Source organism: Mauremys reevesii, linkage group 20 (genome assembly GCF_016161935.1).
Source record: "Mauremys reevesii isolate NIE-2019 linkage group 20, ASM1616193v1, whole genome shotgun sequence".
NCBI classification, from domain to species: domain Eukaryota; kingdom Metazoa; phylum Chordata; order Testudines; family Geoemydidae; genus Mauremys; species Mauremys reevesii.
In genome coordinates, this window is record NC_052642.1 from 11,337,442 (window position 1) to 11,361,739 (window position 24,298).

General features: G+C 43.7%; 1 protein-coding gene across 16 annotated transcripts in view; it reads left to right on the forward strand.

Annotated features, from left to right (window-relative positions):
* AUTS2 (activator of transcription and developmental regulator AUTS2) overlaps positions 1-24,298 on the forward strand; it is a 1,174,081-nt gene that overhangs the window by 1,074,231 nt on the left and 75,552 nt on the right. For all 16 annotated transcript variants that reach the window (XM_039507742.1, XM_039507744.1, XM_039507745.1 and 13 more), the window contains one exon: positions 17,892-17,940. In XM_039507742.1, coding sequence (XP_039363676.1) covers positions 17,892-17,940 — 49 coding nt within the window. The remainder of the gene's footprint in view (positions 1-17,891; positions 17,941-24,298) is intronic.

Here is a 24,298-nt window from a genome sequence, read left to right on the forward strand (position 1 = left end):
AAACATCTGCTTAACTAATTTTATTGCGGAAGTTTTAGAAATGTATTTGTTCTAGTTTTTCTCTCCTTCTGAACTATGTACACTTAGACTATTGCTTTTATCCCTCAGGGGTAGGGATAAAAAAGTCTCCAACTTTTTAAAAACTCCCTAAAATATTCCACCACCCCTCCTCCCACCCCAAACACATACATGTAACTACCTGTACAAAATACTTGATGGAGTGATGCAGTCTAAAGGTTGTATTGGCAATTTTTTTGTCTGGCCTAAATAACTTATTCATGGCTTTACCACTTACAAGTAATGTGACCAAATCAAACTCATTTAGATAAAATCTGTTTACCAAACACCACCATCATTTATTCTCTCGAATCCAAAGCCTATTGAAGTCAGTAGAAGTCTTTCAGCTGATTGCTTTGGATTTTGAATTAGGCTTTATACGCAATATGGACTTGAACTTCCATCACTGGAGCTAATCAGTAGGAGTTTTCCCACTGACTTGGATGGGAACAGGATCAAGCCTGTATAGAGAGGTAGTTTGGTAGCAAAATATTATTTCAAAAACATCATCTATCTCCTGATTTCTTGATATGTACGTTTTGATCTGTTACAAATCTTCCTGCCATTAAATGAGCACCCTGCTCAGAAAAGCAAATTGTTAACAACAACAACTTTCTTTCTCTTTCAACATTAATAACCAACTACGGTCAGCTCTGAGAGTCTGTCTTAGAGGTATGTGCGAGGTAGACCATGCAGCACTGTTGTAAAAACAGGTTAAAATTTATCATCACTCTAATGTATAATATTAGACACTCTACGCACACCTTCAGTAATGACTGGAATAATCCCATCTGGATACAGATCAACTGATTAACCAAATCTCATGAACCAGTAGTAGCTCATCTCTAGTGTCAGTTTACCATTACTATTTGCCCACCTTCATGGTCTTATCCTTTAATTTTTATTTGTCTTGTTTTCTATCTGTCCCTTTCCTATTGTAAACATTCAACAATTTACTTTCCAGTGGATATGAAGCTTTCATTGTTACAGATCCTTAATGTGCTCCATTCTATTTATGAAACACTACATAGGAGAAAAAAAAAAGGAAAACAAATCTGTTCATTTTGAAGCATGAGTTCTTGAACAGAATAGCAATAAAATAGATGCTAGTACATGGCAACATGATTGGCATATTCATTAATAATAGAGGGACCTTTCATAATTTATCTAAAAGCTCTTCTGTGCATTTCTTTTCATTAAACTGTACAACATACCTTATGTACTTCTTGCTTATTTGCTTTGTACCTAACTATAAACTCAATCCTGCAAGAGGACTGGTCCCGACCTAGCAAGGCACTTACGCACATGCTTTATTCTGAGCATATAAGTAGTCCCATTAACACCAAAGGGGCTATGTTTTGCTTAAAGTTAAGACAATACTTAAGTGCTTTGGCATCAGAATGCTTAGCACTTTGTAAGATTGATCCCTATATACCTCCACAGTGAGGGCACAGCAGAAGATCTGGAATGTCTTTGTGAAGCACAGAGATGCAGACAATTGACTTTATGCAACAGCTAAAAGCAAAAGAGATCAAGGATGCTTGAGAGACAAAGAACTACTGTTTTGTTAGAATCTTAAATGGAAGAAAAATAGACTTTCTGAAAGCTAGCAAAAATATTTCTGGTATTCAGGGGATTTTTTCCCCAGAGGATGTTAGAAAGGTCCATTGATGTAGAGGTTTGGATGCAAGGATGGTGGTTAAAAGGGAGAGAGACCTGCCTTTTTGGCCTTTTGATATGACCAACATGTATCTCTTTGACCTTCCAATGTTCCTTGAGTGTACTGTTTGTCAATGGAAGCTGAGACTGTGCATACTGAGAAACAGGAGCCTGGAAAAAGGAGGTCTTAGCAAGGCTCAAATATAATTTTAATAGGTGCCTTAGAAAAACTAAGATGATTGATAGATTTAATCCTAGAGGAATTTTAAAATATCTCATTCTTAGACCAAGAGGTAGACCTGAACCAACACTGCATTGGGACACCAGCCAACTTCCAAAGCTTCCAAAGTCCTGAAGCAGACCAGAATTTTGTGTCTGGAATGTTGATTTGAGTACTCCTTGGCGTTACAAAATAAAATAAGTTATTTTCCTTTTGCTCATTATTGTGCCAAAAATACCTGTTTTCTAAACAAACCTTTTCTAAGGCCATGCTTTTCCCTCTCCTATGCTTTAGGAAGAAGCCTTGAAAGTGTGATCACCCAAGTTACTTTCCTATCAGCAGATTGTGATAGCCTAAACACTGAATTATGATCACGCTGTAGGAGCAAACAATAGAAGCGGTTGGGTGGCAAGATGGAGATCTCTTACTCAGACCGCCAGCTGTGCAACAGCAAACTAGGTGTTTGAGGTTCTTTGGGTGAGGAAGAGGCTTGTCATGACTTGAAGAGGATGGAGCTGGACAGTGCATCTGCTTTATAGGATGCTTCCTCCCCTCCTAATCTGGTGGATTTCATTCTGCCCCAAAAAGCATTGAATCCTTTTTATACTTCCCTTCTAACTCATGAGGATGGGCGTGGAGTACTGGCATGTTGCCAAGAAAGAATAGTAACACAGTGGCTGGGGGAATCTCACACCAGAGGAAGAGAGTTCTTGTTAAGGCTGGGAATAGCTCAGTGGTTTGAGCATTGGCCTGCTAAACCCAGGTATGTAAGTTCAATCCTTGAGGGGGCCACTTAGGGATCTGGGGCAAAAATCAGTACTTGGTCCTGCTAGTGAAGGTAGGGGGCTGGACTCCTTTCAAGGTCCCTTTCAGTTCTAGGAGATTGGTATATCTCCTATTATTATAATCAGATCTGGGCTCAGTTCCTGGCTCTGAACAGATGCCCTGGTGACATTTGGGCAAGTCACTTCATCTCTGTGCCTCATATATGTGAAATGGGAAATATAACAATACTTCCTCCCCATCCTCTGTCTTGTCTGTTTAGATTGTAAGGCCAGGGACATTCTCTTCCTCTGTGTTTGCACAGCACCTAGCACCGTGGAGCCACTAAAAACATGTCATGCAGACCGTAAATAATAATAACCATGCTGCTGAGGGAAAAGAGGCAAGTGTCAGCTGCTCAGAAGGCGTTAGGTTCCTGAAAAAATACAGCCTGGCTTCCCCCTGGACTCTGAGAATACGATTCACCCATTGTGAGCTCAGAACCCCCGTCCATTGGGAGGAAGAGGGAGGACTGGACCGGTTCTCCTCTGCTGGCTTTTTACCCACAGGAGGAGACTTTTCCACACTAGATTCTCTCCTCTCTCTCTGTTCACCCCCTCATCTTAGATACAGCAGAAAATCCCTCTTTAATAACAGAGCAGGCAAAGATATAAACTGGGTGAGTGGCAGATTTGCATTTATCCTTATAAGGCACATCAGCAGTAAATGTGGGTTTCTGGTAGGCTTATTTATTAAAGCTTTATACACTGCAAAGGAAATATAGCCAGTGTTATTTTCAAGCTCAGTGAGCTCAAGAATGTATTTGTGAGCCTTCCAGTTATTATGACATCATTGTATAAATGCAAGAACAGGGACTTTGCAGTGTCGGCCAGCTTTCCTGTCAATGTTAATTTACTGTCTTTCTGAGAACCAGATACTAAACACTTGAAGTATTAACATCATTTCAGCTCTTAAGTAAAACTAAAGAAGTCTTTTCATCTTTCCATTGACTGGCGGCTACTTAAGTAGATCACAAGCTTTATGCCGCTTTGTCTGAGCTAGGAGAGAAACTTTAATTGTTCCCGTCTTCCTAGTGCAGGTATTGATTAATAAAATGTATTAGAAAAGATCTTGGCCTACTTTTTCCACCATCAAACAAGTACTTAATGACTGTATTACTTTGCAAATGGCATCACTTTAAAGCACTGGATTGAGCCCCTTTGTACTTACCTTTCATTCAGTTTTTTTCATCCTGTTAGGAACAGTGAAGTTTCACCTGCACTTTAATATTCAAGGAAGTGGGGGAGGGGAAGGCGTGAATGGCTCTGGGTTTAGGAGTGCCATATTCAGCCTGTAGTTGGCAGCAGCCATGCCTGCGGATGTCCTTGGGCAAAATTGCACGTTACGTGTTGGGTGTAAACTGAGAGGCATTAAGTGGTAAAATCTGTATAACTTGTGTTGCATTAGCATTTAGAGGGTATGCAAATGAACACGAGTTACGTGCCAAAGGGGAGGAGGATTTATTAGAAAAAATAACTAACAGGAGTGTGTACGGTAAAATATGCTTCCCTGCCACCTCATTTTATTATATTCCCTCCTTTGAACCTCATTCCCAGAACCCTCAGTCTATGTTACACCCTTTCGTTAGTTACCTTTCTTGCTAAATTCTCCCTCCTTCACACACACCCTCCCCCCCGCTCTCACACCTCACAAATAAGGTACACTTCTTTTACAGGCTCACTGAATGGCAAATCTGTGCCAGTTACACTGATTTACCACTTCCTTTCAGGGCTCTATAATGTCATCGGGTTTAAAGCAGAACTCCCCCGATTATTTCAATTGGGAGTTCTGCTTGAAGACCCATAGCACTGTATAGTCCCAATGTGCAATTTATGCCACTCTGTGTCACTGCTAAATTTGGCACGTGGGCGCGTTTACATCCTGGTGACTGTTTTGTATTTAGACCAGTTTGGGTGCTGACCAGCAGTTGTTACGAGCTGACAGTCGTTTAGTGCTTTCGTTCTAGTTCCCGTTGGAAAAGCATCTGCATCACTTCACTCCTCCAACCAGTCTTGGTACCCTAAGCCAACAAGGACTCATCTCGCTTGAGGTTACTTCTCTGGGGCAAAACACTTCGCAATCTTGTAAATGTATTTGCATTAAGACTTTCTCTGTTTTATAATGTCAATAATGGGGGTGCCCTGTTCACAACGGAAGTGGGTGTATAAATAAAAATAATACTTGGCTCTTATCTACTGCTTTTAGCCACAGATCTCAGTGATAGGAAAACTGAGGCACAGATTGGGGAAGTGACTTGCCCAGTGTCACTCCAGTGGGAAAATGATAGAGCAGGAATAGGCCTGATTCCCATTTCAGTGCTGCTACACCACACTGTCTCCTGAGATGGATGCATCTTTGGTCAAATCCAATCCAGAGTTACCTTTTGGTGTAAATGTTGTAGGATCACTGCATAGTAAACACACCATTGTGCAACATAGAAGATGCTTGGGTGAGAGGTGTTGAGAAATGCACATGCATCAGTTTAAAAAGCCAGAAAAGGGCCCTTAGTCTCTTTCTTGTCTTGTTCTCTTCACATTCACAAATGTTCCTCTCTCTCTCTCCCTCGCTCTCTCTCTTTCATCTTTCCTAAGGGCAATGACTGACAGATTAATATATGTCTAGCTACGTGTCTTAGAAATCAAAAGGAAGGTGCTGTCAGAATCGTTTGTCAGAAAATGAGATTAGGCGCACTTGTCATTTGCTGAGGATTGCAGTGTTTCAGAGATAAGGTTGCATTTAATGAGTGTAAAAAGCCTCCTTGTGAAAAAGTGGGTGGTGTAGGGGAGAGAGAATGATTACTTTTCTGGTGTCAGCTGAGTGCTTTATCATATAACTTGATACTGCGGCACCCTGGTAGGCACTGATAATGGCTGCTGGGGCTATTGCACCTCTTCAGTTCCTCTGCAACTTCAAAAGTGATGACTTGTTACCTGATTTTAAACTCTTCTTGGATGTTGAAACCCACTATCCTAAGGGAAAGAAGCGAAAGCCTGTAGACTATGTTTTAAAGTCAGACCTGTGAAAACACACAGCATAAAGGAAATGTGCTAAATATATAGCCACTTTCCCCAGCAAACTATAAAGAATACTCAGTGGGTTTCAGTGAAATATGGAACTTGTCTGACAAGTGAAGGATAACTAATGAGAAACAGAGCTGTATCCCACTGAAACCAATTGTGTTTTGTTATGGAAAATATTTATCAAGCCTTTTTTTCATTTGTTGGTTCTTCTAACAGTGCCATAATAACTCCTCTTACGTGCAGTGTAATACAGCTTTGCTCATATGCATCTCAGTTCTTTGAATTCTGCAGAAGTTGTTATGTTGCCCATTGGATATGATCACACTACATGAATATTTTAGATGGATGTTTTGTTCATCAGTGTAACGGTCATTCTTTTGCCAAGGTAGCTGGCTTCTACGTGGTGCAAAGACGCCAAATGTACAAATTTATTATCTATAATGTCACATCGGAAGATGAAGTAAGAGTCAAAGTTGGAATTTATCAGATCAGTGAAAGAGATCAGACATTTGCCACGTTTTTGTAACTATGCTTCTTTATCAAGTGTACCTCTTTTAAAATTATCCAGAAACGCTGAGATTTATGTCTTATAGTCTCTTTGCCAAATTAGACATGATTTTCGTTATTTTGCTCAAATGTTAGAAAATGAAAGCAATGACTCAGTTGGTTCCCAGTGCTGATTCAGCATTCCCTTGACTAAAAATGGTCTGATTAACAGAGAACGGGATTATGGCGTACAGTGATGGCTGCTTTATTCTGTCTTGCGAGATTCTGTTACCCTGACTATGGAGCAGACTGTGACAAATATTTAATACATGAACTAAGATATTAGTAAAAAATGTTTTTGAAATAGGCTTTTAGTTTCAGAACTAAATGGCGGCGGGAGAATGGTGATACATAATGCTCAGAGTATCATTTTTTATGAGTGTTGCATTTATAAAACCTGCTCACATCAGAGTTGGTGGGGGAAGGATTTTAATGATATCTTCTTTCTATGAGAAAAGATTTTAAAAATGTACATCAGTTAAATTATGTAATATATCTGGATAAAAAGCCACAAGAAGTCCGCAAAGCTGTGGACCTAGGTAAATAGTATTTTGTAATCATAATGGAACCCACAGGAAGGTATATATTCCCTGGCTGAAAAGTTGTAGCCAGAAAACAGTTTGGCAATTTTTGTTGTTCATATTTGGAGTGGGGGAAGAAGAAGGAGAATGTCTGTCTGTCTTCACTCTAGCCTAAATATGTGACTATATTTGGAGAAGTTTGGGAGGGAAGTGGCAAAGTGAAATATCTCTACAATTATAGGACAGTGAAGCTTCCTTTCCCAGACTGTTAATGGTTTGGGGAGAAATCCATCATCCCTGAAATTAGTGGAAAGCACTCAGCATTATAGAGGATCAGGCCCTGCCCTTAGCAAGGAGGAGGAGAAGAGAGCTCTGCTGTTCAGCTCTGCCTCACTTTTATTCTTTGTTTCCATTTGAAACCCAAATCATAAAACTGCCTGCAGAGTGGCTGCCTCGCTGATACTGTTCATATAAATGAGAATTCCAGCTTTTATGCTAATTCAGTTTCAGGTTTCTTTGAACCTGCAGTTTATGGGGCTCTGCTTAAAACTGCAATCTGTTCTGCATAAAAGAAGGGATTACAAAGTGTTTTTAGTTCTGCAAATGCTGCAGAAAAATATTAAATAAATAAATAAAAGTTACACTGTCATTAATACATCCCTGTGAAAGTTTTCTGCTTTGTCAAATTGAAAACTTTTCTTGAACTTAAATCTTATTCTGCATCACTATGTCAGTTCTGGTTCTTTCTAATTGCTGCTGTCAAGAATGTACATTTTGCATAACATTTCCCACCCTCCTTTTTCCCTAAGTGTAAAGACCATTTTCCTCCCCACCTCTTGCCCCCCTCCCCAAAGGCAGTCAAGCTTCACTTTCATCTCCTGCCAAGAGCCCACCTGGGGAGGCAGTAGTTTACCTTGTAGGCTGAGTGTGTAACCATGTCACAGTAGAGCAGATTCAATCCCCCTGGCAAAATCGAGACTATTTTTATTGACATCTGTTGCCACCTTTTAATGTATACAAGAGCTGTAATTTTGTTTGTGATAGCATTCATCTAGGTCGTTACTAGGGACAGGTTTATTTTGTAAAACATTACATTATCTTCGGGTTCTTACTCTTTGGGACATTATGCCATCAGACTAGCTGTGTGAAGCCATTTCTTTAAAAACACTGATAGCTCCATAAATTCTTTCCTCATAACCCCCCTCCAACACACACATACACATCTCATATTCTCTAACATATAAAATTATGTATATTTTCAAAGCATTATTAAGGACTTTATAGGGTATCATCACATTCACAATTCAGACACTGTAATGCTTTTTGAAAAGATAAGCCACTGAGAGGAACCATAAATGTTTCCAGTTTCCAACCGAATACCTAAGTGTTGGAATATCCAATTTTCACATGGCCAGGAAATAAACTGCACAGCCTTCCAGGTGAGAGAGAGCTTGCCATGAATGATTTAATACACTATAATCTGCCATAAATTTAAAATTCATTTGCACGTTGCCACAGAGATGGGTAGTTCTTGGGAACGACTGCACCGTTTGGAAGCAAAGCTCTCCACGTATTGCTCAGCATTTAGGCTGCTTCAAGTCCTCCTAACTAAGCTGTATTGGACCACCTAGATACCTCCAAGCATCTTTAAAATGGACCAAAAAATTCTGGGGTCAGTTCTGACACAGGTTCATTGGGTCTCATCAGATGGCTGTAGGCCACGGCGGTTGCAGAAACAGTGATAACCTTGTCACAGACCACAGATAGATTAAAATAGAATTTGGGCATGGTCCCACCAGGGCAAGGGACGGAAATGTCTTAAAACCTAGTCAATCCAGATTTTTATTCTATGGAAAGGATTGGTATAACTGAAAATCTATTTTTCTGAGACTGTAAACCTGATCTAAAGCCCACTGAAGTCAGTGGAGTTTTTTTGTTGACTTCAGTGGGCTTTGGGTGAAGCCCTAAGATCTCATCCTTTCATTCTAAAGATTAAAGTGCACATGCAAGCAGGAAAACTTGGATCCCACTACTTATCTACGGGACATGTATAATGAACCCAGGCATGCCCACTGCCCTGCCAACCTATTTTAGGGAGAGGAGAGGGTAATTCAGTCTTAGATTTCGTGTAGACTAAGATTACAGGTCTGCCTAACACATTTGAAAAGTCTTGTGTAGACAAGGCACATTGGCTAAAGAAAAGTATGCACTGCCTTGTCCACAACAGAGCTTTCAAATGTGTTCAAATATGTTAGCTAACTAGGGTGACCAGACAGCAAATGTGAAAAATCAGGACAGGGGGTGGCGTGTAATAGGAGCCTATATAAGAGAAAGACCCAAAAATCGGGACTGTCCCTATAAAATCGGGACATCTGGTCATCCTATAGCTAACTTGCTTTAATTTTACACCTTTAATCCTAGACCAGGCCTTACTGTACATGCAGTCCTTGGATACTTTGCTTATAGTGCTTACAAAAGTTCTGTTTATATTATTGGGGACTCCTGTCTACTAAGAATTGGACTCAGGCAGCCCAGCTGGACTTAACCAAGTGGCTAGAAGTGAAATCTTCTGCATCCCATTACCAGTAAGAGGTCATGTAATCCATTCCATTGCTAATGCAAGATTGTTATTTACAATACATGTATATCAAGAGCTTCAGAAAGCTGTACAATACTGAGGGCCAGATTCTGTCCACAGTTATAGTGGAGTAACTCTGGTACTACACCAGTATGACTCAGATCAGAATTTGACCATGAGACTGAGCCTATCCTGAAGGATTAGAATTTCTATCACAGTTTGACTAAACACCCTCTGTTTAACAGCCATGTAATAATCACCCTGCTATATTTATAACCACTGGGTTTAAATGGGGCTGTCATTGTGAACACATTATTATTATTATTACTATTAGTACTATTTGTATTGTTGTTGTGCACATACCCACTTAGTTGTCCCAGCGGAAACCACTGTAGTGCATGCAACTGTACCTGAAATATGAATTCTGGGGAAATGCACAAAATAATGGGGAAAAAAGTCATCTCTCAGGGATCATACAGTGGAACCCTCAGGAACTGAGTGATATCTGCATAAAATCCTATACCCATATATCAGAAACTAGTAGGAAGGTTTTTCCTAAGTAGTTGACATAGCACTGCTAGCTTGCATAGCTTAGTCCCGCCCTACATTTTTACGTTGCAGCTTTTAGGAATCAACAGCTTTATTCATATAGCCAGATGTTCCCCAGGGGGCCCCACCCAAAGCCCATTGGTACTAATGGCAACCTTGCCACTGACTTCGATAGGCTTTGGATCCGGCCCCCAAATTCTTAGGCCAGCTTGAGTCTGACAAAGAGTGGCGGGAGGAGGACAAGGAGTCTTCCCTGCCTTCAACTGTCCCCTGTGGGGGAACCAGCCGCAGTCAGTGTGGAGAACATAGGGCCAAGGAGAGGGGCAGAATGAGACCAGGGCCATGACCCTGCTAACTCCACACATCAGCTAACAGAGCTGAGTCCATCAGAATTCCTCCCACGCTCCTGCTGCTGCTGCTGCTGCTCTGTCCCCCCACATCCACTTAAACTGCAGGCTGGACCTTTAAAATGTAGACTTGCTGGGCATGGGCCTGGAAAACTGGTTGATCCTGAGAAGCCACTGGAGTCCATCATGCTGCTGTTCCCCATATTCCTCAGACTCCCAATGAAGAAATGTTATGGTCTCATTGCAGAAGTCATAATATAGCCAAACATTGTACTTGGATACATACTGTTCACATGCACTACTAGTTTTTAGCATAATAATGAACCTACTCAGAAATCAGTGGCAAAATTCCCATGGCTAAATCCAACCTGCCCTTGCATGGGTGTGTACTGGGAAAGTGCATATGTATAACCCTCCCTCCCCTACCCTTCAACATACATGAGAAGGAGGCAGCTTTAATTTACTTCCCAGCGCCAGCTCAGGCTGCTTTCTGTGCCGACCATCCCTAGATGGTAAAGGTGTAGCCAGGAATGCTAGCTAGAGCAGTGGCTCTCAACCAGAGGTACCTGCACCCCGGGAGTATGTAGAGGTCTTCCCAGGGGAACATCAACTCATCTAGATATTTGCCTAGTTTCACAACAGGCTACATACAAAGCACTAGTGAAGTCAGTACAAACTAAAATTTCATACGATGACTTGTTTATACTGCTCTATATACTATACACTGGAATGTAAGTACATTATTTATATTTCAGTTGATTTATTTTATAATTGTATGGTAAAGATGACAACTTAAGCAATTATTCAGTAATGGACTGTGACACTTGTGTACTTTTATGTCTGATTTTGTAAGCAAGTAGGTTTTAAGTGAGGTGTAACTTGGGGGTACGCAGGACAAATCAGACTCCTGTAAGGGGTACAGAAGTCTGGAAAGGTTGAGAACCACTGAGCTAGAGAACGCCCCATGGTAGCCAAGAAACATTATGATATATACCTCTCAGCATCTCCACTTCTTCCCATCTCCAGCTCAGCTAACTTTGTAGGAGGCTTAACCACTACTGTGTCGTTTGAGTGAATTATTACATATATAATCATAATAATGTTTTTGTGTTTTTATTTTTGCCATGGATCCTCCCAAGTGTCTGGGAGAGGGCGGGTGTACAGTGGCTGAATGAATATATATAGTGCCTGGTGGTGCTAACAGTTGGTGTTGGAACTCAAATAGCAGAAGTCTATGCAAAAACAAAAGAATCACTGCAGTGTCTGCTTAATCTCAAAGACCAAAGTGTCTCAGTTTAGTCACCCAAAATTGAGGCACTCACAATTTGTCAACACTTGAGAATTCTGGGTGTAATTTTTAAAACCAATGACATATTTCTCCTAAGGGGTAAAAATGTCGAATTCTTGATACAATAATAATGTGTGCAGTATGTTGGTGCATGTATGGTATTAGGTAATATACAATGCAATTTCTAGCATCTTTTCTTGTGCAGATTTTCAAAAGCTTTACCAATTGACATTTACCTTCATCTGCAATCTTAACTGTAGTGGGTATAACCCACAAATGGGCTCACTTCACCTACCACTGAAATGTAGCCAGCTGTGGAGTTGAATGTGGCTTCTGTTTAGCAGCTGGCAGCCATACTGCACAACCGTTTAGGACTGGAAGTGTCAAATACCTTTTCCTCGTTGAAATTAATGGAGTGCTTTAGATAGGCAAAACTGGAGCTCAAGTCTGAATTGTGCCAGGATAGTAGGAATAAGATTTCTCCATTTGCTAAAAGTATCATGGGATCTTTAACCAGCACAAGTGATCAGGGCCTTGGCTTTATAACTCCACTGCAGCAGCATGCACAGATGTTTAGCCCTGTTCATGTGCTGTGTCTCACATGAAGTGGAAAATCAAGAGCTCGTGTGTGAGCATCTACCTGTCCCTGCAACTCTCCTCTGGCTTTTGAGCCCTGTAGTCGGAACATCCAGCTGTATTTCATATTCTCATGCATCAGATCCAGCTTCACTTACTCCAGAACCATAGTCACCAGCTATGCACCTGCCCCCAGTGTTGAGAAAGCTGGGACCCCTGGGAGCTGCTGCTCAGCAGCTCCAGGCTAGTACCAAGCATTAGGTAGGTAAGTGCAGGAGTCAGGATAGTGGGGGCAGTTGAGCAGGGGGCGTCAGGCTGCTGGGCAGTAGGACAGGTGCGTTTAACCCTGGTGGGACAGCACCGGGAGGTCAGGCTGGCGCGCAGCGGGGCAGAGCGCGGCGAGGTCCGGCGGGGGGGCCCCGGCCAGGGCTGGGTGGCAGGCTGGCGGCGGAGCAGGGCGGGGAAGGCGGGAGGGGAGGAGCAGAGGCCGGGTGGGAAGTCCCTCTCGGAAGGCGGCGGAGTCTCTGAATGTGGAGCGCTCCTGGCTAGACGCGGCGAGGGGGGGCCGAGCCCGTGCGCTGGGGCGGCGCTGGGAGAGGTGCCTATGCGGCCGCTCGCCGGGAGCCCTTCGGCAGGAGCTCGGGGGGCGCTCGGGCGCCTTCCTGCGTGCGGCGCAGCGCCTGGGGCTGCGGATTACCGGGTGCAGAGCCGCGTGGCGGGGCAGGAGCGCCGGGCTGGGCGGAGGTCACCCCCCTGAGCCGCTGTTGCCAATGGAATTCACTTGAAGCCGGCGGCCGGAGAGCGAGGCGCGGCCGGAGCCGCTTTGTCTCCGAAGAGGGGGGCCCGACTCCAAAGACTTTTAGCCAACAGGACCCCCCCCCAGCCGCCGCTGGAGCCCCCGCGCTGCTCCCCAGCCCAGGGAGGTGTGGGTGAGTCCGGGGTGCGGGAGCTCCTCCAAGCGCCTCCTCTCCGGGGCGCCGGGCGCAGGTTGGAGCGCTGCCCCCCGGCTTGCTGCTGCTGCTGCTGCTGCTGCCGCCGCACATGGTTTTCTTTGTCCTGCTGCCGCTGCTGCTTGATTAGCTTTCCGCGGCCGCTGCTTTCCCCGCACCCGCTCACACCCACCCACCCCCTCTCTCTCTCCTCCCTGGGAACCATCTTGCCGGGAGAGGGGGGGCTCCGCTGCGCTCTTCTCTCGCTCTCCAGCAAGGATGGCTGGCTGCGTGGTTCGGGGTCCCCGCCTGGAAGGAATTGGCCTTTGAAGGATTAGTTTGGGTGTCGCTTGGAGACTTTTTTTTTTTTTAAAGCCCAGTTGGATCGGAGTTCGCTGGAGACCGGAGCACGCGCGTTCACACACACACACGCACCAAAAATGAACTTAGGGCTGTCAGTAGCGCTTTACCCTTTGCGATCAGGTAAATGCCCCCCCTCCCCCCCACTTTGCATCTTCCACTCTCCGCTGGAGGGTTGGACCTGGTTGAGATCTGACAGCCTGGGGGGGGGGGGGGAAGGTTGCACCGGTTCGAAGCCTGTTTTAATGGCGAAGTGTTTTGCCCGCACTTGGTGGTGGTGGGGATTTATTGCTCCCCTTCCTTTGGGTGGAGAGGGGTGTGTGGAGGGGGGTGATGTTCTCTGTGTGGTTAGAGGGGGGTCCTCTGTCCGCAGTCACCACCTCTGTTCCGACCCCACCCTCCCAGCAGGATGTGGGACCCTCTGGGACAGGACTCAGGGTGGCTGGACAGGTCAAGCATGTGCAATTTTAGATTCGCCCCAGTCTGGATCCTGCTCTTAACAAACGTGGGTTTTTCGCCCCCAAAGCCGAACTGGCACAAGTTGACGGAAGGGGCGCGTGGATCCCCTTCATATCCCCATTGCCTCGGGGGTCCCTGCTTTGGGCTCCCTCCTGCTGCCGGGGACAGGACTGTTGGGGCGCGCCCGGCACGGACGCCTGTAAGTGGCAAGCGCCATGGGTGGGTGGTTTGCACTTGGGCCGGATTTGGGGTTGCTGCTCTCTAGGTCCAGACCCGGGTGGGGGGTGGGGGGGGAAGCTGTTGACAGGTCTGTGGTTCATGGGTGTTTCGCAGCCTTATTTGTTCTAAAGCCTTTGGCTCGTTCCCTCGCTGTTGACATTTGGTGGAGTTGGTGTGTGAGAGCGGGAGAAGGGGAATTGGGGGGAAGGTGCCCCAAGTTCTGGGGAGGAGCGCTGGGGAAGGATCGCGCCGTGGGAACGTGAGAGTGAGGGGTTGGGGCTGCAGTTCCGTTTCCACGCACCCAGCTAACGGGCTTTGCATGCAGGGGGAGAACACGGCACATGGGTCCCCGCGCTACTGCGGCCTGAGCTGATGCGGAGCAGCCTCGGCCCATGGCTGTAACCCCCGGGGGGCGGACAGGGGCGCGGGGGGCGAAAGTATCTCGCGTAAGAGTTGGTGTCTTTGCAAGGGCTTCAGAACCAGCCTCTGTGCTGAGAAGGCGGCCAGCCTCTCTGTCTGGGCAGGACCCGGTTTGGGATGGGGGTAGATGATTATTCGTTATGTCTTTTTTTTTTGGCCCAGAGATTGCTGGCTTCTGCCATTCGTGTTGTAAAGGACCAAGCTGTGCTTGGGAATTGAAATCAGCAAAGTACAAAGAGGGCGGTTTATAATCAGCTTCAGCATCGTTTCTCGCACTCTCCAAGACAGGCTAGAGGATGGTGGTGAAAAGAAAAAAGACATTGTACTAGCACCGTGCATGTTCTGTATACAGGCTCACACGGGTCTCCAGAAATGTGATGACACCTCCAGGTACGGTGTCTGTCCATTAGCGACTCGGATAGGACTCGACCAGTGGAAATCATCGGGATGGTAGTGAACGAACACACATTTTCTCATGTCTCCTGGAAAGGAAAAGTCTCCAATGTCCCAGTCAGTCTCCATTTCTTAAAAAATCCAGGTCTGACAACATACTTCCTCAAATCATAAACCACTAAAGTAAAAACACTCTACCGTTTGCTGCCAATAGATTTTCATTGTCGACGTGCAAGAGATTTTAAGTCAAGAACACTTACAGGCATTGTATTTTAATGGATTTTTTGCGTTCGTATTGAAGGCTTTTTGAAAATGTTGTGGTTTTGTTAGGTGTAGGTGCCACTTGATTGGGCTGATTAATAATTGTAAAGAAAGTAATAATTGTATAGGAATTAATTAATTAGTGGATCATGTTTGGTGACAATATTTTTTTTTACTGTTAGTTGTGTACTTTGCTGTTAACCTTAATGAAGCTTCATATTTAAAAACAAAGTTCTAACTTGCTGTTCAAGCTAACCAGGTGGTTACTGACCGTTTGCATCATAACACAGGCGGTGTTGATGGGTTTTTGTTTTTCTTTCTTTTCTTTTTTAAGTTGGTGCTGTCAGATTCAACAATGCAGTTAATAAGGCAAAAGAGGCATTCACTTTCCAGCAAGCTCTGTCTTTGTAAAATTGTCTTTAATTTATTGTATAGCCGTGCTAATAATCACATCCCTAATTTGGGTTGAGGTGTAAAGGTTGTTCATGCAGAATGTATTATGTACCACATTAGGTCTAACAAATGTCACAGACAGACTTCGCAGCGGTGTTTCTTGTGTTTTGCAATGGACCGGAAAAAATTGTCACCTGGATATTCTGAGCTAGGAAAAAAGTCTCTCTCCCCCCCCGCTGTCCCCCCCCACCAAAAGATCAAGCTTTAAAAAAAATTCCCTCTTTTTTCATTGGGGGGGAGTGATTAGGAAGCACAGACATTTTCTAGGCTATTTCATTTTGAAATGCTGGAATAAAAGAATTTCAAAAGCTATACACAATTTTTTACAATAAAAGTAGTTCAGGCTTGATTTTTTTTCAAAAGCAGGATGATTTGGGAAGAACTTGACTTTTAAGGGGAAACTGAATTTAGAAAGGCAGTTGCGGATGAAATCCAGGCTGAAAGGCTATTGTTTTTAATCAAAGAACAGGATGATTGGCACGTTTATGAAAGCAAGGAGAAATCTCCTAATTTGTTGGAATAATGTCCAACTGTTCTTTAAAAAGCATGGCTTCCTTGATCTCTTCAATTTGTACTTTATTCCCATATTTTCATTAATTTAAAGAAGAGCATCACTGAATAATAAATCCATCACTGGATAATAAATCCAGTGTTTACAAGGTATTTAATCAGAAAGAAGTATCCTAGCTTAGCTTTTAAATAATACATACAACACTAATCTGGCAAAATCCATTTACAATTGGGAGCAAATTGAGCAATTTTTAACAAATAAGAATATAAAAAAGATGCTTTAACTTGATGTTAAATTAATATATACCCGCATGTGGTGTTATATGATAACACATTTTATATAAACTGATCTTTGTGTGTGTGTGTATATCTTTCTGTATAGATCTATATATATGCCTCTACATATCAGTTTATATACAATGTATGGTGTAATATAATATATGTCTAATAAATTCATTTTGCTAGATCCAACTTCAGAAATGACCTCCTGATTTAAGTATATATGGATAATTATTTGCTTTCCAAGTACAGGATGTGTATGAGCTTTGTTCACTGAATGCAAATGGAAAACAATGCTGTATCAGAGCCAAACACCAAGAAACTAAAAATATTTTGCAAATTTTGCAATCTGTATTTTCCCCATGCCCATAATAGAATATTTTGTTAATAAGCACATTTAATTGTATACAATGTCAAAAAGCCGATTATCCTGAAATATGGTTAAATTTTAATAGCTTTATTTTGTGTGTATTCTGTAAATTCAGATACGGTATAGATTTAGGCTTTATGGGGGGGGCGGGGGTATATAGGTATATACCCCTATATGTATACACATGCACAACAGACACACAGACTTGAACTTTTCCATTTTAGGGAAGTAAGTTGTTTGGTAAGCAGAACCTTTTCAGGGATATTTTCCCTTGGCTGAGTCTTTAATATTTAGTCTTTGGAACAGAGGTACCCAGTTGTTTTAAATGACATTTAAATAAGGTTTCAGTTTTATTGATTAAAAAAATAGCCTACTGATGTGAAAATTGTAGCAATAATTAAGAAATGGGTATTTTTTCAGAAAAAGCAAAGATAAAGCTGGTATGACGGAAAAATACAAGCTAGTTATCAGATTATGCAGAGTGAGTAGTGTCTAGATTATTTTGACCAAAGTGAGTCCAATGCTGAGATATTTCTGTTAAACATAAATCATGTTTTGTTTAATAAACAGCACATTATAGCAAGTCAGACAAACACTGGCCTAAGTCTGAAATGCTAAAAATGAAATGATAAATACACTGGGTCTTAAAAGAAGAATTTTTTAAAAGAAAGAAACACGCAGAACTGCAAACACATGAGACTGGAATGAGTAATTCAAAATTATGGTATCTGTCCTAGGCTGCAAAATCATTGTCAGAACACATTGGGTTGCCGTATGTATCCTAGTACAAAAATATATTTTGAGTGCAGCTAATATGTTGAATAAGGAATAATTTTTTAATTTATTAACTAGAATCTTTCCAAATAAATATCTGCACTGCAGGACAGTGAAACACAGCCAAATAGCACCATCTTATGGATGCTTTTTTCTGGAGCTGCAGCTTTCATGAGCTTTCTTGTTTTGTCAGCCTGTTTTTGGTTTTTTTAAGGTATATAAATATACATATACATATTTTAATAATATATAATGTACCTTCTTTTTCATTGGTATTTCAGGCATCTGATGCCAGCTCTGAAAAACTATTCAACACTGTTACAAATAAAGGTAAGACTGCAATCCCCATCATAAGCATATATATTTTTTCTACATGCATTTCTTTTCATGGCAATTTCAATTTGAGATAAAATGTAACTTGTCGTGCAGGAATGTAGCAATCAGCTTGCTACTGCTTTTTATGTTTCCCTTGGTTTCAGACATGTTCTATATGCTTCATAATTGCTTTGCGAAAGCAATATAAAATAAAGAATTTAAATAATGCATTGCCTGCCCGGTCAGAATTAATTTAAATAACAATATTAGGGAATAGTTTATTTTACAAATGGCTTTAATTTAAGCTCATTTAAATAGCGGTAACAGTTTTCAAAATGTTTTAGCATGATTGTTACTCATCAGCTACATGATAGACATGGAATTATGAATAGCCAATTTGTACTGCTGACAGTAATAACCAGCCAGCATTTAGTATTCACAGGATAATAGTAATAAACCATGGCTTGCTGTGCCGTATGCTTTCTGTAAAGTTAATAAACGATATAGAGGGCCACATTTAAATATGCAATATCCCATTCATATCTCCCAAACAGCAATATGAAGAGAGAGTGGCTAATGATTTAACAGTACATTAAAGGCGTACTTGCCTTAAATCAGTGTCAGTGGGCTTCTGTGCGGTGCTTATTTGAAGCAGCATTGTCGAAAATAATGTGGGGGCGCTTTTCTTCTTGAGGGCAGGGTGGGGAGAGAGTCTTGAATCACTAGCTGTGCCAAGGTGTATAATTCAAAGTCTTTAAATTACATAAAATCTATTTGATCTTTTCTCTCAACCTCCCTCCCCCCATAACACCTGTTTAGTGGCAGTGCGTGATAATTGCTTACTAAGAAGGTGTGTGCTTTCAGATCTAATCTCATACTGTCTTAAATTATAATTTCATTGGAGCACTGGAGCAAGGTTTGAGTAGAAAATACAGGCTTGATTAAATTGAAACTTAAGCTTTTTCTGTTGTCTAGGTGAATAATTTGGATGGTGACTTATTGTTTCTCACATAAAGCTTTTTTGGTTTGGTTGGTTGGTTGTTTTGGTTTGTCCTATTGGATCATTTTTAAATGTGAAAAATGCCACATCCTGCCAATTTCTGTACCCTTTGGTTCCATGGAGCTGCGGGGGGAGTAGCTGAGAGCATTAAGCAGCCCCTTATATTTGGGATTCCCATGCTGATACACTGCTTCTGAAATTACTTTGATGAATATTGAATTATATCTATTTTTAATTGCCTTATGGATCGCTGTTTTATGTATTAACATCCTTTTGAAGGACAATCTGAAGGGGTCGGGTTTTTTTGGTCAAAATAGCTTATCCAACTTGGCAAACTTATATTAGCTGTTCTATTTAAATTTGAATTTACTGCCATCCTTCCTCCTCCCTGGAAAAAATAGGTCACCAAAAAAAAAAAAAAAGACGACTTGTGTGTTCAGGGACCCCAGACCCCCAAACTACATGTGACTGCCCTTTTATTTTGCTAATTTGCTGTAAAAAGCTTTGGAATTTGAGTAGTCCTTTCTTGGGACTGAGCCAGAATAGAATAGAAGCCAATCCAGTGAATCAACATTCCTGACTGATAGCCTGTAACTAGGCTGAAGGGATCTCTTCAATTGAAGGATGAAAAGTGATTGATGAAGACTAGGCCCCTGTTCCTCTTCCTTTCGTTTTCTTTTTAGAATCAAACACATTGCCCACATTCTTATTTTTGTTTACTTACCCAGTTTGATTTGTGGCATCTATTAGGTTGTGAATAACCATGCTTGACAGGGAGCCTTTTCTTCTGAGGTACTTTTCTTTGGTGATTTAGTTCCCTTGAAAGGATTAGGGTTTCTTTGTGTAGCCTAAAATCAACATAGGCTTTTCGAAGCTTTGCTTGGGAAACCATACCCAAATAAGCTTTTTAGTTGATGGTAGATTATTCCTTTGCCCCCTTATTTCCATCAAAATGGCATCTTTCTTTTCTCCTCCTGAGTTTCCCCTTCAAGCCATATGCTAATTCCTGTTGGCAACATGAATGACAAGGGGGAGAATCAGTGCAAATCCAGGTGCTGGAAAACTAGGCTGACTGGTTTCATTTTGTTTTGGGTGGGTTCCCCCCCCCCATTATTAAAGGGAAGAGGATGGAAAAAGCATGGGGGACAGTTTTGTTTAAGGGATTAACATTCAAACTGCTAAATATCAGGAAAACAATCTAAAAAGATCCACTGTTTAGAGATAATGTCAATAATTGCTTCTAGACAGGTGCTGGGATTCTCGTTATGGGCTGTGGTTTGTTGGTAGTCTGTCCTCTGAGTGTCTGCTGGATGGATGGTTGACTAGGCTGTCAAAGAACTGTCAGTTTGATGCATTTCAAGTTCAAGTTCTCTTTTTTTGCAAAGTGGGCTGTTTGCTTTAAAGCCCGCTCTTCCCCTGTTTTGTCCAGTGTTCCTTTTGCCAGAAGCAATAAAAATCAGTCTAAGAAAGGTCAAATTTGCATTTGGTAAACCTCGACGAAAATCTTCAAAGCCCCTGGCTGATTGAACAATCTGACAAGGTATGGCAAACTGACAAGCATACATCCCTGGCCTGCCTCTCAAATATCCCTCAAAGTTATCTACCTGCCACACAAATGTGGTGTGTTCTCACGTTTATTGTTTTATAATTATTTGCATCAGAAACAAAAGATTGTGAAACTGATACTACAGAAAAAGTTATTTGCACAAAAGGAATGACTCCCACTGCATTTTAATTATTAATTGGTGGTGTCCTTCATTTTGGGTCTTTGTCATATACTGTATTCCCTTTTATTATCGTGTGGTTAGTTATTGTATTACAGTAGCACCTAGAGGCCCCTGTGCTAGTCTCTGTACAGACACACAGCAAGACACAGTCCCTGCAGCAAAAAGCTTAGGGCAAATTTTTCAAGCCACTTAAGAGGTTTAGTAATCTAAGTTCCATTGAAAGACACTGAAAATAGGACTTAAGCTCCTAGGTCCAGATCTTCAAAAGATATTTAGACCCTTTATTTGCTACTGGGGAGTTAGATGCGTAAATACTTGCTGTTAAGTAACTGTTGCTTTTGAAAATGTTACTCACAATCTAAATAAACAAGACAGCCAAAGGGTACAAGAAAGGAAGTACCATTTTAGAAATAGGAAACAGGGGTATAAAAAGATGAAATGATTTCCTCAAAGGCATACAAGAGTCTGTGGTAGAGCTATGGCTTGAACTCAGATCTCCTGAGTCCCAGTCCAGTGCATTAACCATACGACCTGCTTTTTCATTTGGGATTTGGCAGACTAAGAGGTATGTCCATGGTTACAGTATGCTAGTGATGTTTGGTAGGTCTCCTAGTTGATTTCAATCAGTATGTCTGAGTATAAAAATCAATTGCAGGATATCAATTGAGGTCCCTTCCAGCCCTGAGATTCTATGATTCTATGATATGCCCTTAGGTCAGTGGTCATCAACTGGTCGATCGCGATCAACTGATCGATCCTAGAGGGTCTCCCAATCGATCGTGATCTCCAGTGGTGTAGTGGGGCTGCCGCTAAGGCAGACTCCCTGCCTACCCTGCCCTCACGCCGCTCCCGAAAGCAGCCAGCGCAGCCCCAAGGGGCGGGTGGGCGGGCAGGGGTCTCTCTCCGCGCGTTGTTCCTGCCTGCATGCACCAGCCCCGCAGCTCCCATTGACTGGGAGAGCTGTGGGGGCAGTGCTTGCAGAGAGGGGCAACGCATGGAGCCACATGCCCCCTGCCCCCCCCCTCCCAGGGGCCTCAGGGGCGCGTTGGCCCCTTCTAGGAGTGGTGTAGGGCCAGGATAGGCAGGGAGCCTGCCTTAGCCTCGCTGTGCCCGCCGCCGAATGGGAGCCGCTGGAGCCCCAACCCCTGAGCCTGCTCCCTGAACCTGCCCCAAGCCCCACCCTGAGCCCCCTCCCAGAGCCAGCACCTCATATTCCCTCCTGCACCCCAGCACTCTGCCCCAGTCCAGGGCCCCCTCCTGCACCCAAACTCCCTTGTAAATCTTGCACCCCTCACCCCCTCCTGCACCCCAACCCTCTGTCCCAGGCTCAGCCCAGAGCCCCCTCCCACACTGCATCCCATCGGCACCAGCCCAGAGCCCGAACCCCCTCCCAAACCCCAACCCTTGCCCCAGCCCGGTGAAAGTGAGGGTGAAGGAGAGCGAGCGACGGGGTGGGGGAGGAGGAGACAGAGTGAGTGGGGCAGGGCCTCAGGGAAGGGGCGGGGTAGATCCTGGGTCAGGGCCGCCCAGAGGGGGGGGCAAGAGGGGCAATTTGCCCCAGGCCCCGAGCCCCACAGGGGCCCCCACGAGAGTTTTTCGGGGCCCCTGGAGCGGGGTCCCTCGCCCCGTGGGCCCGGGAAAACTCTTGCGGGGCCGGGCGCAGGAGCTTCTTCGCTCCCGGTCTTCGCCGGCGGGGGGTCCTTCCGCTCCGGGGCGGAAGGACCCCCCGCTGGCGAATTACCGCCGAAGACGGAGCGGGACCCGCCGCCGAAGTTCAGCTCAGTCTTCGGCGGTAATTCGGTGGCGGGGGGCCCTTCCGTTCCGGGACCCGCCGCCGAAGTGCCCCGAAGACCCGCGGCGGGGGCCCCCCCGCCACCGAATTACCGCCGAAGACCGGGCTGCGCTTCGGCGGCGGGTCCCGCTTCGGTGGTAATTCGGTGGCGGGGGGGCCCCGCCGCGGGTCTTCGGGGCACTTCGGCGGCGCGTCCCGGAACGGAAGGGCCCCCCGCCGCCGAAGACCCCGGGCCCCCGGAATCCTCTGGGCGGCCCTGTCCTGGGTTGCCTTTAGATTCAAAAAGTGATCTTGGGCGTAAAAAGGTTGGAGACGACTGCCTTAGGTGTTTTTAAAGGAAATATCAACTTTCCTTTGAGGTCTGAAAGCATCAACATCATTAATCCTGGCCCAGGTACTGAATGTTGTTAACCAAATTTTGTAGTGTAATTTCCCAGAATAATGAAGTTCCATTATCTTCTGATAACAGACACACTTCAAAGTCACAGTTCTGGAGCAGGCAATTTCTCCTACTGGCTCTGTATTCAGTGTATGTTAACCCCTCTCCCCAGAAAATAGCCTTTCCGGAAGGGGGAAAAAATGATTCTCAAACTGTTGAAGGTTTATTCTGTACACTGTACTGAAGTTTTCTTTGATCAGGAGCCCGGTTAGGCTGTTGCAGCTTTTTATGTTCAAATTGTTTACAGGATGTTCATGTAAACTTTATGAATCCGTCTGCCTTGATGCCAAAGCCAGCTGTCAGGGAAATATTTAGTCTCTCAGCATGAAGTAGATAGATAGGTGTGGGTTACCAGTTGTCCGTGATGGCTTAAATGTGGCTCAGGGCAAGCTCTGGCTTTTTAGGTTATTCTGGAGAGAGATTGTCCTCCAGAAAAACAGGCACATGTTCTTGTTTCTTGTGTATGTCTGTTTGGTACGTCATTTCTTTAAGGCCCCCTGCTACTTCTGTTTTTGCAAACAGACAGGGGAGTGAAACAGACAAATATTTCTCTTCCCTGATCCAGTTCACAGGCGTTCTTATGGTGGAAGAGAGGTGCTTCTCTCTCCAGGTGAACCAACGTCACCCCATTTGCCTTATAGAGTGTAATTGGGATTCACCACTACATTCAAAAAGCATGCACACAATCTCAACATACCTAAGTATAGCAAAAAACCACCACCAATACCCCATACTGGGCAGGCAGATAGCCCCTATCTCTGCCTTTTACCCTCTCTTCTCAGGAACCAGGAACAACCCTCCCCAACCTACTCACCCACCCACCACCTTCTCCTCCTTTTTTTGGCTGCCACCTTCACATCTCTGTGGGTGGCGTGTGCATTCCCAGTCTACTACTCCTGTGCTATGTGTGTGGTGGCTCTGCTGCCTTTTGGAAACTAACCAGTTGGTTGGCCAGAGAAACCCAGGAATTATTGAACTGCAAGAGCAATTCCCTGCCTGGAAACATTTTCTTTGTGCTTCTGAAAAGGGCTAACTCCCTAAATGGGACTGTGACCAAGGCATGTCGCCAAAGGAGAGTTTGTAAATTGAGTCTGTGGGCTTTGGGTCACAAAGGAGTCCTAATGCAGAATTAGAAGGTGAATTCATCTGGCAGGCCATATCCAGGATATTAAATGTTGCCATCCCGTCCATGAGAGGCTAGGCTGAAAATCACAAACCATTTGATGAGGTTTGCTGTTTTGAAGACCCTACGTTTCTTCTAATGAGGCAGTGCTGCCAACTGGACTAGGAGAAAAACTGCTTTGTTTCAGTGTAACTTCAGAGTTTAAAAAAAAAAGTGTGTGTGTGGGGGGTCTGTTTTGGGTTTGCCTTTTGCTCTAATTTCTAGAAAAGAGAGTTAGTTATTTTGTATTCTG